General features: G+C 52.5%; 2 protein-coding genes across 11 annotated transcripts in view; one reads left to right on the top strand and one right to left on the bottom strand.

Annotated features, from left to right (window-relative positions):
* Positions 1-6584, top strand: part of CDK17 (cyclin dependent kinase 17) — a 131067-nt gene extending 124483 nt beyond the window's left edge. For 7 of the 9 annotated variants that reach the window (XM_077111702.1, XM_077111705.1, XM_077111708.1 and 4 more), the window contains one exon: positions 5032-6584. In XM_077111702.1, coding sequence (XP_076967817.1) covers positions 5032-5186 — 155 coding nt within the window. In that variant the 3' untranslated portion in view covers positions 5187-6584. Of the gene's footprint in view, positions 1-3355; positions 3537-5031 lie in introns of all 9 variants that reach the window. The other 2 variants (XR_013155917.1, XM_077111703.1) reach the window with 2 other exon arrangements.
* Positions 1-14961, bottom strand: part of ELK3 (ETS transcription factor ELK3) — a 68064-nt gene that overhangs the window by 14904 nt on the left and 38199 nt on the right. For both annotated transcript variants that reach the window (XM_077111711.1, XM_077111713.1), the window contains exon 3: positions 3621-4391. In XM_077111711.1, coding sequence (XP_076967826.1) covers positions 3621-4391 — 771 coding nt within the window. The remainder of the gene's footprint in view (positions 1-3620; positions 4392-14961) is intronic.

The following is a 14961-nucleotide window of genomic DNA, read 5'->3' as shown; positions in this document are numbered from 1 at the left end:
GCACGTCACACTCTAGATGTAAACTTGTGATCTGAATTTGGGCCTACACAAGGTACATGGTTTAACAACATTCTCAGCGGAAATTGTAACCACACGACACTGTGGTCCCGTTAAGACTCTTAATTCTACCCTTCTTCCTGTCTGTGTTTCCGCCTGAAGATAAATGCTCTTGGGAGTTTCATTCTCAGGGTATTGAGTTATTGCAGCACAACTCCCCTCTCCTCCAAAGCCAACCATTAGGAGAATGGAGAGGAGGTGCCCACAGGGAGCCAAATGCTTATCTGAAGAGAGTAACACTGCACACAGCACACCCACAGAGGACACTGGAGTTTCTGTGACAAAAAGAAAGTGCTATGGCAGGAGGGAACAAATGAGCCACGGCAGTGAGGCTTCCATGCTACTGGTGGGAAAAGCCTGCACCCACCTTCAGGGGAAGAACCCCCAGAGTTATCATTCACTCCTGTTCCCCAGGGGCAGTTTTGGGGAATCCAGTAGAAGAGACTGTTGGGCCAGGCAGCACCCTTCAAGGTCATGCTGTTTGGACTGTCCACCGATGGCAGACCTGCAGGCCTGGTGGGTCCGTTTCTAGGGCACCCTCGACACAGCTCCTGGGGGAGGGAACCTCTGAGAATTCAGATCCTACACTGACTCCAGGCCTGTCCTAACCCTAGACCACCAGGGGCTCTAGGCCTGAGTCAAGGTGAAACAGCCCGAACGGCCCATCCGATTTCCGGGAAGCTGCCTGGGTAAGACAGGCCGAGAGTATTCGGCCTTGAACACCACACCCCTGAGTTCTGCCCTGTCTCCCTTCTCTCTGGTTTCTCCTTCGTTAGTTTTTTTTTTTTTCCCTTGTCTGCTGCCCCATCCAGAGCTTACACTTCTGAGACGCTGAGTGAATTTCAAGGTGGGGTGAATCCAGCACCTCACGAAAGTGGCCTGTGATTCATTCAGCTGTGAACAGGTTCACCGTGCCTCCCTCCCTCCTTTGATCCGAAAGCCTGGTCTTGGCCTGGGCTCCCCTACTTCCCCTTGCCTGGCCTGTGTCCTGACTGCTCTGCCCTCCCCTTGGGAAGCCCTGGTAACATTTCTCAGACTTCCTGGAACTAACTTAAACTTCAGGCTCCACCCTCAACTTGGCTGAGGGCTGTTCACTTGACTCTGCCTAAGCCACAGGTTCTCTATGAAAGCATCCTAGCTTTCTCTTGTGTTAGGCTCCTTGTTATTAGGCCATTCTAGAATGTTCTATTTCCTGGTCTTGAGCTTTGCTTCAATTTGTTTTCCTTGGCCTTCTAACTTCATCTCATCTCATGCTGCCTCCTCCCCTGGTTCAGCCATCCCTCAGCCCCACCGAGGAGTCACCCCTAAATTCACAGTAACTAGGTCCCAAACCACTTCCTCTGAGGTGACTACGGGGCTACCGTCTGCCCCAGGAGAGGATGACACACGGCTGGCAGAGAAAGCAGACCTGCAATCGCAAACACCTTGGCTGGGTTTAGACTTCTTCAGACCCCACAGCTGTGAGCACGAAGGGGGCTGGGCGGGAGCTCCTGCGATGGTCCACCCACCCTCGTCACCCAGGCCATGTCAGAGCCGCCTTACTCGAAGTCCTTAGTTCATGGACAGCTTTGCTTTGTTAGAAAATGCCCCATTTAGAGCACACATGCTCAGCCTGACCTGGAGCCAATCCCTTACCCTCCCCCTGCTCCGCCCAACAGCACGTACGAGGCCACCAACCCCAGAACTCAAGCGGGACCCACAACGTCCCTGGACCCCAATCAATCTGGGAGATGCCACGGGGAAGAAAACAGCAAAAAGCTACTTTTGACTGCGTTATAGGCCTAAAAACCCTCCAGCAACCCTGAACTATCATCACCATCAGGGTCAACAGGGTGTTTTCCCAGTGGGAAGGCAAAGAGCAGTCTGGCCTATTGTTTAAGGGGAAGGACCCCAGATGCATTCTGACTGGGTTCAGCTTATTTCACCACGTTTTGGCTGTGCAGCCTAGGACAAGTGACTGCTCTGTGCCCCATCTTCCTCAGCTGGAAGACAGGATAACAATAATATCTATTTCATTGTGAGGCAATGCCCTCGGTGGTAGCTGGGGCTGTATATACCTCCAAAACACCAAGTTCTTAAATGTACTCCATTCCTGTGGGTGTGAACCCCCTGTAAGCAGGGCCTGCTGATGAGGCCACTTCAGGTAAGGTATGGCCTGACCCAGTCAGGATGGTCCAAACGCTCCCACTGGAGGCCTCTACCCGAAAATGAGATGCAGACAGAGGGAGAGAGGGAGCCCCAGGAGCAGCCGGCCCCGGACGTCAGCAGGATGCGGAAGGGAAGGGAGAGGCCAGGAGATGCAGCCGTGTGCCTTCCCGTGTGACAAGCTAAGGGCCAGTTTAACCACCGGCAGCCAGCCCTAGAACACTGGTCTTTGAGAAGAAAGCATCACTTTGACATCTTGATTTGGGTTTTCTCTTTACTTCAAAACCATGAGCCAAGAACCTCCCCTTGTTCAATTCAATCTAGTGCCTGGCATCTGCTCGAGCAGCCAAGGAAACTAAAACACATAATGTGCTTAGAATAGTGCCCGGCACATATGAAGAGCTCAGTGTATGATGATGGTGATGATGGTGATGGCCGCAGAGGCAAGGGCAGAGAGAGTTCCTCCCGGCTGAAAGCATGCCCCACGCTCACGCCACACAGCTCTGTGACAACACCTACCAGCTGCCCATTTACCACGGCCACTATCCCATTTCACCTTTACAACCATCCACTTCACAGAGTGGAAACAGGCTCAGCAAGCAACTGCCCACAGCCGCTATGCGTCTGCTAAACGATGTAGCCAGGAATTGAGTCCAGATCTGTAAAAACCCCAAAGCTCAACTTCTGCCACTAAATGGCATCTACGTTTTCAAGGCAAGCCAAAATATGGTTTCCCGACACCTACTTCACTTTGGTCCTGCAACTGCCATCTGGACAAGAACATGCATCTGCGCATTTTACTTAAAGGAAACGGCTGCTCTCCCACTGGGTAAATAACATGGAGACTCTCTTCCTCCATGAGCTTGCCTTCCTCTCCCATGTGACACAGATCTGGCTTTCCTCAGAGGGGCAAGGAGTCTCTTTCTCACTCTGCAGTGTGGCCCTTACATTTCTTCCTAAAGAACTACAGAACAAGCCCGGCCCCCACCAACGAACAACCCAACGGCAGGTTCAGTGGATGTGCATTTTTCTCACTAACAGAAAACAAACGGTTATTTATTAAGTGCCCCCAGAGAGCAATCTGCCCTAAAAATGTCAAAAAGGCCCCTAAATGTCTTCTGAAATGTAAACTGGCCTGCTCTACCCTTCCTAGGAAATAACGACTTGGCCGATGAGTGTTGCATCGTATGGTCCCTGGAGGTCACTGACAGCAGGAGACCGATGTGGCGTGTCCCGTAACCAAGGTGTAACCAGTATGTCACGCCTTCGCCTGGCGGGTGCCTCCGACCAAAGATGGACAAGCAAATTTCGTTTGTGTTTCCACAGTGCTTCTGGTACGTGGTGCCGGGGATGAGCTTTTGGAGGATAGGAGGGAGTTGCTTTGCCCGCCCTTCCCCTCCCGGGGGGCCGGCTCTTACCTGTGCGGTGAAGAAGGCTGGGGTGAGGGACCCCGAGGGCAGGGCTGGGCTGTTGAGGGCCATGGAGCCGATGTCGGTGCCCGAGTGCACCAGCGGCGGCGCCGAGATCTCCAAGCCTTTGGGTTTTTTGGCCTTTGGGGGCAGAGATGGAGACCTGGTCTTGGAGCCGGACGACAGGTTCAAGGGCTCCAGGGAATCCGAGTCCTGGCAGCCGGCCTCCAGGAAGAGGCCTCTGGGTTCAGAGGGGACGGGGGAGGAGGGGGACAGGGACGGGGACCGGGACGAGGGGGGCGAGGCCGAGGACACGCTGGCGGCGGTGGGTAACATCAGGGAGGAGATCTTGGCCGAGACGGAGGAGGCCAGGAGGGCCGAGGCGGCAGCGGCCTCGGACACGGGCGGCAGGGCCACCACGGGCCTGGTGACGCGCTTGTCGGCCTTGTTGGTCACGAACCGGATGACGGTGGTGACCTCTTCCACGGGGGGACTGCCCTCGGGCTGCTCGTCCAGCTTCTCCGTCTTGACGGTGTGGAAGGACTCGGGCGGGCCGTGCAGGGAGTTGATGGTGAAGGACGAGTAGAGGCCCGAGTGGACGTACTGGTTGCGGGCGGCCAGGCCGTGGCGGGGCAGCGCGGGGGCCGGCGGGCAGTCGCTGTCGGGCAGCAGGAGGCCCTCCCGGCTCACCTCCACCGCCTGCGGGTCCATCTTCAGGATCTCAGGAAAGGACACGAACTTGTACACAAACTTCTGCCCGATCACCTTCTTGATGATGTTCTGTGGACACAAAAGTGGACATTGAAAGCGTGATGACACCCGGAGAAGCGGAGGGGTTCACGAGAAAGGGTGGCTGCCCCTGGCAGGGGCCCCCAGGCCGCCCCGACAGCCACGTCTTTGCAGGCGGGCCGTGGGAGGAGGAGCCAAGGCACGGACGAGGAAGGACCGGTTCTAGGTTCTAGTTCTGCCCGTTCCCAGAGGCGCGACCTCCCGCCAGCAGGATCACGTGCGGTGACCCCGGCTGTGAAGTCAGGATTATCATGCCGAGTGACAGAATAGCAGCTGCTACTTATTAAGCACATAATACTATGTGGCCGATATTCATATATTATCTCATCGAATCTGTGCAGTGATCCCAAGAGGAAGGTCCTGTTTTTCCCATTTTTAAAAACTAGAGGAAATAAGCTTAGAGCACACTTAAATAACCCATACTTATTTAATATTATTTTATGGCTAACCTTTCCTTAGCCATCAAATGGTGCGCTGTCTTACCTGCCTCTGGGAGTTGTGAGAGTTCAATGAAATAATAACGTGAGCATTCTGAGCTGGAAATCATTATAGGAATCTTAAGTTTTTCTCACCAAACACCACAACGTTTCTTAAATCATATGGCCCTTTTTTTTTCCTTTTTAACTTTCAGCCAAAAAAGCCACTGGAGGGAAAAAACGAATCCTGTATCTGGACATCTACGGCGTGAAGACAGCATTGCTGAGTTGCGGGCGCCTCTTTCGGGCCCTCAGATACGGTTCACTGGAGGGAAACAACGAATCCTGTATCTGGATATCTACGGCGTGAAGACGGCATTGCTGAGTTGCGGGCACCTCTCTCGGGCCCTCAGATACGGTTCTCCCCCTGGAAGCGCCTGGACATGAAGGAGAAGCAGTAACCAGAGCGAGGTTTCCACGCTGGCCAGGCGTGTCCACACTGCTTGGGAGCTTTATTCGCTCACCACACTCACGCCACCTGTTAGGGGCTCGCTGTGCCCACCCCAGGGGGCCGCAGGTGCCAGGAGCACGGGAGACAGACATGGTCTCCGTCAAACGCAAAGGACGCGTGCTGTCCTGGCGGCTTGTCTCAGAATATCTCCTTATGCATCTCCTCCTTAAAACTTGGGTTAACATAAAACCACGACAATTTGGAGAAGAGTTTTAGAAGCAGCACGCAGGGAGCCCTAACCTGTGCCCGGTGCCCAAACCGATCTCGTCTGGCCCACAGGCCCAGCCCCCGGAGGGAGGGGGGGACCTGCCCAGGGAACGACCCAGGTCAGCTGTCCCAAAGCCTAAGCATCCTCAGGTGCCACCCAATTTTGTGGGGAAAGGATCAAAGGACCCCCGAGGAGAGACAAAAATGGAATCAAATTTCGATGTTCCTTTTGTGGTTAGAGTTTGGTTCATAAATACATCTTGTAACATTGTAGGATTTCTGATCCATCCCCAGTAGCCACTGTGGGGGGTGGGCGGTGCACTGACCACACCACTGGATGGCCACGGGGGGCTCCTCAGGCTGGCTTCTAGGCTGGGGCACACAGGGTCCCCCTTCAGTGCAGGAAGCCCCAGCAACCCGGATCCCAGTGAAACTTCACCCGGCAGTGGCACACAGGCCTGGGCTGCTCAGGGCACAGCAGGGTCAGGGGGCAGGGCAGTCTTGGGCTGTGCAAGCCCCCTGCCCGGGCACTGGAAGCACTAGCCTGCCCTCACAGGCCACAGCCCAGGATGCCAGCTGCCCTCGTTCCTTCACCGGCAAAACTGAAAACTACTTACAAGCTGGCAGAGAAAGTTGGGAAACCTGAAAGCTCTACTGGGGAAAACAGGGTAGCAGCTCCTCAAAAATTAAACATGGAATCGCCCTTCCACCCGGCAGCTCCAATCCTAGGAGTATGTACCCCAAAGAATGAAAAGCAAGAACTCAAACAGGTACTTGCACACCAATATTCACAGCTGCACCTTTTCTAACAGTCAAATGGTAGAAACAGCACGAAGGGCCATCGACAGGTGACTGCAAACCCAGAATGTGGTAGGACACACGGTGGGTAGTGTTCAGCTGTACAAAGCAACGAAGTGCTGACATCTGCTACAAAGTAGATGAGCCTTGAAAGCGTTACGCTAAGTGAAAGACAGAAAAGGGCAAATATTGTATTGTTTCCGTATATGAAATACCAAGAATGAGCAAATCCTTAGAGACAGAAAGTAAATTAAAGGTTATCGGGCTGGGGGGGGCAGAGGGAATGGGGTTACTGCTTAATGGGTGGAGTGTGTCTATTTGGGGGGATGAAAAAAAGTTTTGGGAATGGAAGTACAGCTGATGGTTCAGCATTGTAGATGCAATTATACCACTGAATTCTACTCTTAAAAATGTTTAAAATGGCAAATTTTATGTTATCTATATAAGATTACCACATTAAAAAAAAAATAGTTTGACCCAGCCATACTGGTAGAGCTCCTGCTGGCAAGCACAGGTCTGGGGAGAGCTTGCTTGGAAAACTCAACTTCCCGCAGGAAAGGATGAAATAAAGTCACTGCTGAACCCACCTGCTCCACAGTGGCTTCCTATTAAAAAGAAAGCTGCTCGCCTGGCTGTCAGTCCTTCCTCTGCTAACATTCTCAGGCACTCTTGTTTGCAGCTCATGATATTTTCTCCCTTGGGGATAACAGTTTGAAGGTTCATCTAAACTGAGTGGATTTTCAGAACCTAAAATATTATCCCATAGAAGAGAAGAAAAGCAGAAAATGTATGGTCGGAATCATTTCTTCCGGCAGGTCTTTATAAATGATGTAACAAAAAAACCCAGCTTTTAATTTTGTTATGGGTATGCAGGGTAGAGTGTGTGAGCCGGGATTACATTCCTGAGTAAACCAGGAGGGAACACGGGACTGAGATAAAAATCCCTTCAAACAGCGGCTGGGCACGGAGAGGCCATGGCAGGGGAGGGCAGGTCCGGCATGTGAGGAACAGGTAGAAAGACCCAAGCAGCCATCGGCTGACGGCTGGAAAAGTAAAATCCAAGCAAAGGAGTTTTATTTGGCAATAAAAAGAAACAAAGCACTGATCTGTGCTTCTGGGGGGTTGGACGCTGGGACACACCGTGCTATGTCCAAGAGGACAAACACAAAAGCCCAAGGACAGTGGTGTGCCTTTTACACGACGCGTCCCGAACAGGCAGGTCCACAGACACACTGAGAGGACAAGGGACGCCTGAGGGGGCCGGGGGTGGCGGGGGGCTTGGGGAGTGACAGCTAAGGGAAGGGCACAGGACTTCTTCCCGGGGATGAAGATGTTCTAAAACTGGCTGTGGTGACGCGGGCAGCACTCCGCACACACGGCCATACAATCGTACCCTCTAAAGGGACGAGGTATATGATACGCAAATTGTACCTCAATAAAGCTGTTGGGGAAAAAAAAAAAAGAACGTGAGAAACCCTAAGTATGTCAGGTGTTTACATGGCAGACGGGGGTGTACTGCTCCATGGCAACTGCCCTTCACGTGCTAAACCCGACTCTGAATTTTAAAATCGGGCCGCGAGAAGGGCAAGGAAGGAGGCCCAGCCAGAAGCGGCGTTCGGCAGCGCGGCCCCTGCGGGCACAGGGGCTGGACGCTCTTTAAGGAAAAGCGACACCGTGACTGGGAAGGGGACGACCCGGTAAGCTGACCGCGGTGGGGGGCGGCAGTCCCGGGAAAGGAGCAGGCGGCCGGGGCAAGTGGGGACGTGCGCGCGGGCGGAGCTGGGCTCGGCGTGGGGGGGGGGGGGGGGTGCGCCGACAGCCCCCTCTTACTCGCCTCCCGGGCAGACCCTGGCAGGGCCTCGAGGAAAAGGCCGTCTTCAAATCCCTCTGGGGTCTCCGAAGGGAGGGGTTTACTGAGGTGACAATGACCGGCAGGATCTGCGGCGCACATGCCATCTGCCACGCTCTGCACGGGGGACTCGGTAAGCACCGATCAGGAGTACTGTCCCGTTTCAGGGGTGACAGGCGGCCACAGGGAGTTGGAGTCATCACGGCCCCAAGCTGGTCCCCTGCGGGGTGCTGGGTGCCGGGCGCTGGGTAGGGAGCGTGGGGTGCTGGGCTTGGGGTCTGGGGCTCTGGGTGCAAGGCGTGGGGCGCTGGGTGCAGGGCACAGGGCACGGGGTGCAGGGTGCGGAATGCAGGGTGCTGGGCGCGGGGCGCTGGGTGCGGGGCGCAGGGCGCTGGGTGCGGGGTGCTGGGTGCGGGGCGCAGGGCGCAGGCCGCCTCCAGAGTGCCCGGCGAGGGGTCTGGTTCTGAGACGTGATGAAGCTGTCCATTTAGAAAAGTCTGGTTTCCACCCCCATTCACTCCCGGGCCCCTGTCCCTGTCACTCCCGGCAACGTGCAAACGCCGCGGTGGGGCGGAGCTGAGCGGCTCTCCCCGAGGCCCCAGAGGCAGGTGCACCTCTGACACGTGGGGCCGCCTCTGTCACTTCCCGCTAAAGGCCTAATGGCAGAAGGGCGCCCTCTTCACCGGGCCTCGTGCGTGGGGTGACAGGGAGCTAGGGCGACACCTTCCGGGGGCAGGGAGCAGCGACGTGCAGCCCAGCCAGCCCGCGTGGCTAAGGCGGAAGGCCAGGTGTCAGAGTCAATCCCCCACGGCGCCTCCGGGAGGGGGTGCTGAGGGGCCGTGGGCACCTTGGGGGAGACTCCGGGCAGACTGGGTAAGGGGCCCTCCCCACCCACTGCCACCGCTGAGAGCCACGAGGGGCCTCAGTCCCGTCACACAGGGCCCTCTGCCCCCACTACGGCCCTAGGTTACAGGCTGAGCTATAAAAAAGGCGAGTCTGTGAGTGTATTTAAGCACGTCCACACGGTCAGCTGTGCCTTCCCCTCCCTCGGGAAAATCCCAAATAGTGGAGAAATGAGATCTAGTTCTATCAAGTATTGTCATTTTAAAAGTAATTATATACAGTGCTGGGTAATGAAGGCTCACTGAATTGAGTTCGCCTTCCTAAGTTATGCGGCTGATATTAAAGCAGCTGATGAAATGCCTGCTGCATGAACAAGTCCAGCGGGCTCGGCGAGGGTGGCCATCGGGGCTAACCCCAGGGCGCTGGGTTTCGGGCTTGGCACCCACACAGACCCCGCGGCCCAGTGAGGTCCTATTCAGCAGATATTGGCTGCATGGGTCTCCTCTCCTTATGGGATCTCGGCTTCCTCCAGTCCTCCCCCCTCCTCCCCATCCCGGCCCTAGGAAGAGCCACTCTTGGGGGTTCCCCATGGTTCCCGCCCTGAGCCCCTTGGGTCTCCACTGTCGGGACCCCGGGAGCTCCAGGCCCTCTGGGCTCTCATTCGGCACCTTTCCTCCCTGTGGCCGTTCACAGAGAGAGACAGAAAGGTCATGCGGAGACACTTCCCAACAAACAACCCAGGTTTTTCTTACCCTGGCCCCAGGGCCGGGTGCCCGCAGCAGAGAGGACTTCTTCAGTAAATGCCCACTTCACCCCACCGGAAGGGCTGCCACTGCAGTAAAAAAGGCCGGTTCCAGAGTCCCTGGCCTGACTCCAAAGGCAAGCCCCAGCTCTTATTGGCCGCGTGCCTCAGTTTCCCCATCTAGAAAATGGCAACAGACCCCTTGCCCACCCTACGGGACTGCGTGAGACAATCCATACACAGACGGCAGCACCGCGCCCGACACATCCCCGCACGCCCACGTATGCCAGGCGTCAGCACCGATACCTGTGCATGCTCACTAACTCAAAGCCAAGAAAACAAACCCCAAACGGCCCTCTCCCAGCTCCAATGACAACAGGCCGTGGACTCATGCATCCGGGGACCCTGTGAGAGGAACTCGGTGGGGTGGGGTGGGGCGGGGGGAAGAGAAGAGGGTAAGAGCGAGCATTTGCGGGCTCCGGGCCCACAGCCTCCTGGTCCCAGCAACCGCCTGCTGTCCCCATTTTGACCATACAGGGGTGGGTTAAACATCAGGCAAACCATACCACCTTTTGCCGTCTTTAAAGATACATTCGGTCAAAAAAAAAGCAGCCTGCATGAGACGACTCCATCCTTTTAATGCAACATTTAAATATATTTAAATAAAAGGAGAAAGAAGAAATAATTCTAGAGCATGTACAATAAAACTTAACAGTGGTAGAATAACCAGTGATTTTATATATGTATTGCTTATCTGTACTTTGAAATAAAAAATGCACTTATTAGGTATTATCAAAACGTCTTTTTTTTTTTTTAAGAGAACCCGGTTCTGAAGGCTTACCCCAAGATAGTGCAGGTGGAGCTGACATTTGACCCTAACGCACCTTAAGTCAAAGCCTAAGCTTTCCACTCACACCCCACACTCTCCGAGGAGCAGCTGCACTGGGCCCCGGGGGCTGCACGCAGCAGGGCGGCGCGGAGTGGGGTCCGTGAGCCGGAGAAGACTAGCGGCTCCTGGGCGGGGCGCGGGGCGCGGGGCGCGGTCCGGGCTCCCGGTCACTCGCGGGCGGGCTCCCCACGCCTCTGTAGAAGCGGACCCGCCTCGGGCCGGCCGCCCGCTCCCCACGAGCCCCAGCCGGGCGCCAGCCCAGCGCTGCACCCCCGGGACCTTAGGAAAGGCCTCGGCCCGCTCGCTTCTGCAAGAGGAGTAAAAGGCACCTCACCGAGCTCTCTTCCTGACGCCCTAGGCCCGGCCACCAGGCTCCTCAAACGCGCACCGGGCCGCGCCCTGTTCGCAGGCCGACCCAACTGGACGGCTTCGCATTTTATTCTGCCTTCAAGGTAGAAGTTCCTTGTCTGGGCACCTCACCCACCCCCGGTGTGCAGAGGGCTTCTCATCGCTCAGCAAGCCCACCACACCCGAGGGCAGGCGGGGTTCCCCCACCGCCCTTGCAACCGAGCCCCGCTTCCGTTCCACTCACCCTTCCCGGACTCGGAACCTGAGCCGCCCCTCCCCAGGGGCAGAGCATGTCCTGGCTCCAAGAGTCGGGCTCAAAACTGGGGGGCCACGGGGGGTCGATGCTGCAGTTCTCTGTCCGGAGTTTACATTATTTTTGTCACTGTCCTGTAAGTTTGAAAGTATTTCAAAATAAACGGCGTTTGTACATTTTGGATGATTCCATGGTATGTGAATATATAGTATATATCAATAGAAATAAATTTTTAAAAAGAGATCAAAGGAGAAGGTGGAATTATAAAGGAGAAGATAGGATTTAACAAATGAGCATGACTGTTGAATCATTATACTGATATTTCTTTTAGTCTCCAGTGTCTTGGGAACTGCTACCCATACCAACTCTGAAATCTGTTCTGGAACTAATTGTTGCATTGTGCTTTGAAAGATACTGCTTTTTTTGTACACATTTTATTTTTCATAATTAAAAACGAAGCACCATGCTCAAAGTTCCTTCTCTTCAATGCACATTCTTCTAACCAATATGAGAGACACGCTCCTATGGAAGGCTCTGTGAGGATAGGAGGGGCGGGAACGGAAGTGCGCTGGCCGCTGGCCCTGAGGCGTCCCTGCCCAGATGGGCAGCAGTAGGTCCCCACCCATTCTCTGCAGGCCGAGCTGGAGGAGCTGCTGTGCAGCTGGCTGGCCTTGCCGGGCTCTGCTGCAAACTGGGGCGTCACGTCTTCACCTCGCACCTGCCAGCCTAAGGAGCGTCTCCGGAAGGGCCTGTGATGGTGAACTCTATGTGTCCATTTGGCCGGGCTATGGCGGCTGACATCTAGCCAAGAAATGGCTCTAGGAGTGTTGTGTACATGAGCTTAGCACCTAACATCAGCTGACGGAAAGGATGCCCTGGATATCTGATTATATGGGTAGGCCTTATTCCTGTCAGTGAAAGGCATTAAGAGAAAAAAACTGAGATTTCCAAGAAAGGAATGAATTTTGCCTCAAAACTACAGCATTACCTCTCGTCTGAGTTTCCAGCTTGTCAGCCTCTCCTACAGATTACAGAGACTTAACACTGTAACAGCACTCTGAGGGTTTCCTGCCTGCCTGCCTGCCCTATAGACTTACCAGCCATGAGCCAATTCCTTAAAATAAATCTCTTAATATATACACAGGCATACCCCAGAGAGATTGTGTGTTCCATTCCAAACCACCGGAATAAAGCAAATATCACGATATAGCAATTCACACGAATTTTTTTTCATTTTCCAGTGCACATAAAAGTTATGCTTACACCATAGTGTAGTCTATTAAGTGTTCAATATCATTATGTCTAATGTACACACCTTATTTTAAAAATCCTTTATTGCTAAAAAAAAAATGCTAACCATTATCTGAGCTTTCAGCAAGCTGTAATTTTTGTGCTAGGGAGGATCTTGTCTCCATGTTGACAGCTCCTAGCCAATCAGGGTGGTGGTTGCTGAAGGTTGGGGCAGCTGTAGCAGTTTCTTAAAAGAAGATGACAACGAAATTGCCACATCAATTGACCCTCCCTTTCACAAAAGATTTCTCCATAACGTAGTATGCTGTTTGACAGCATTTTGCCCACAGTAGAGCTTTTTACAAAATTGGACTCATGCCACTCAAACCCTGCCACTGCTTCATCAACTAAGATTATGTAATATGCTAAATTCTTTGTTGTCATTTCAACAATGTTCACAGCATCTTCACCAGGAGTAGATGCCATCTCAAGAAACCATCTGTAAGAAGCAACTTCTAATCCATTAAGGTTTTATCCTGAGATTACAGCCAGTCATATCTTCGGGCCCTACTTCTAATTATAACTATCTTGCTATTTCCACCACATTTTCAGATACTTCTTCCACTGAAGTCATCCATGAGGGCTGGAATCAACTTCTTCCAAACTTTTGTTGATGTTGGTATTTTGACCTCTTCTCATGAATCATGAATGTTCTTAATGGCATCTAGAATGGTGAATCCTTTCCAGAAGGTTTTCTGTTGACTTTGCCCCAATCCATCAGAGGAATCACTAGCAATGGCAGCAACAGCCTTCAGAAATAGATTTCATAAATAAGACTTGAAGGTTAAAATGATTCCTCGATCCATGGGCTGAAAAAATGGATGTTGTGTTAGCGGGCATGAAGACAACATGAATCTCACTGTACATCTCCATCAGAGCCCTTGGGTGACCAGGTGCATTGTCAATGAGCACTAATTTTTTGAGAGGAATCTTTCTGAGTAGTAGGTCTCAAGAGTGGGCTTAAAATATTCAGTCAACCATGTTGTAAACAGATGTGCTGTCATCCAGGCTTTTTGAAAAAAAAATATTTCTATTGACATATCTTCTTCATACACATACAGTGAAAGTATACAATCAGTGGCACACAAAATCGTCACACAGTTGTGTACTCATCACCATGATCGTTTTTAGAACATCTGCATCATTCCATAAAAAGAAGTAAAAAGACGAAACAAAAGCCAAAAGAAAAAACCATATACCCCATACCTCTTACTCCTTCCTCTCATTAACCACTAGTATTTCAATCTACCCAGTTTTTTGCCCCTTACCCTCCTTGTTATTTATCTTTGTCCTTATTTTTTTACTCATCTGTCCATACTCTGGATAAAAAGAGCATCAGACACAAGGTTTTCACAAAGTCACACTGTAAAAGCTATATAGTTATACAATCATTTTCAAGAATCAAGGCTACTGGAACACAGCTCAACAGTTTCAGGTATTTCCTTCCAGCCACTCCAATACACCATAAACTAAAAAGGGACATCTATGTAATGCATGAGAATAACCTCCAGGACAACCTCTCGACCCTGTCTGAAACCTCTCAGCCACTGAAACTTTATTTTGTCTCATTTCTATCTTCCCCCTTTTGGTCAGGAAGGTTTTCTCATTCCCACAATGTCATCCAGGCTTTGTTGTTTGATTTACAGAGCACAGGCAGAGTAGATTTAACATCGTTCTTAAGAGTCCTTACTATATTTCAGACTGGTAAATGAGCACTGGCTTCAACTTAAAGTCACCAGCTTCATTAGCCCCTAACGAGAGAGGCAGTCCATCCTTTGAAGCTTTGAAGCCAGGCTTTGACTTTTCTCCAGCTCCGAAAGTCCTAGAAGGCATCCTCTTCCAGCAGACGGCTGTGTCTGCACTGAAAACCTGTTATTTAGTGTGGCCACCTTCATCGGAGATCTTAGCTAAGTCATCTGGGCAACTCAGTGCAGCTTCTCCACCAGCACTTGCTGCTTCACTTGCAATTTTAGGTAATAGAGACGGCTTCTGTCCTTAAACCGCATGAACCAACCTCTGCTAGCTTCCAGCTTTCTTTGCAGCTCCATCACCTCTCTCAGCCTTCAGAGAACTGAACACATGAGGGCCTCCTCTGGATTAGGCCTTGGCTTGTGGGAATGTAGTGCCTGGTTTGATCTTCTATCCAGACCACTGAAACTTTCCCTGGACCAAATGTAAGGTTACTTCTCTTTCTGTTTACAACAAGAGACCTGGCTTTCAGCCTATCTCAGCTTTCCACATGCCTTCCTCATGAAGCTTCATCATTTCTAACTTTTGACTTAAAGTGAGAGACGTGACTCTTCTTTCACCTGCACACTTAGAGCCACTGTACGGCCAATGAACTGGCCTTGTTTCAATACTGTTGGGTCTCAGGGAATGGGGAGGCCCAAGCTGAGGGAGGGGGCGGGACAGCTG

Source organism: Tamandua tetradactyla, chromosome 7 (assembly GCF_023851605.1).
Source record: "Tamandua tetradactyla isolate mTamTet1 chromosome 7, mTamTet1.pri, whole genome shotgun sequence".
Lineage (NCBI taxonomy): Eukaryota > Metazoa > Chordata > Mammalia > Pilosa > Myrmecophagidae > Tamandua > Tamandua tetradactyla.
This window is presented reverse-complemented; position numbering and strand designations above follow the sequence as displayed.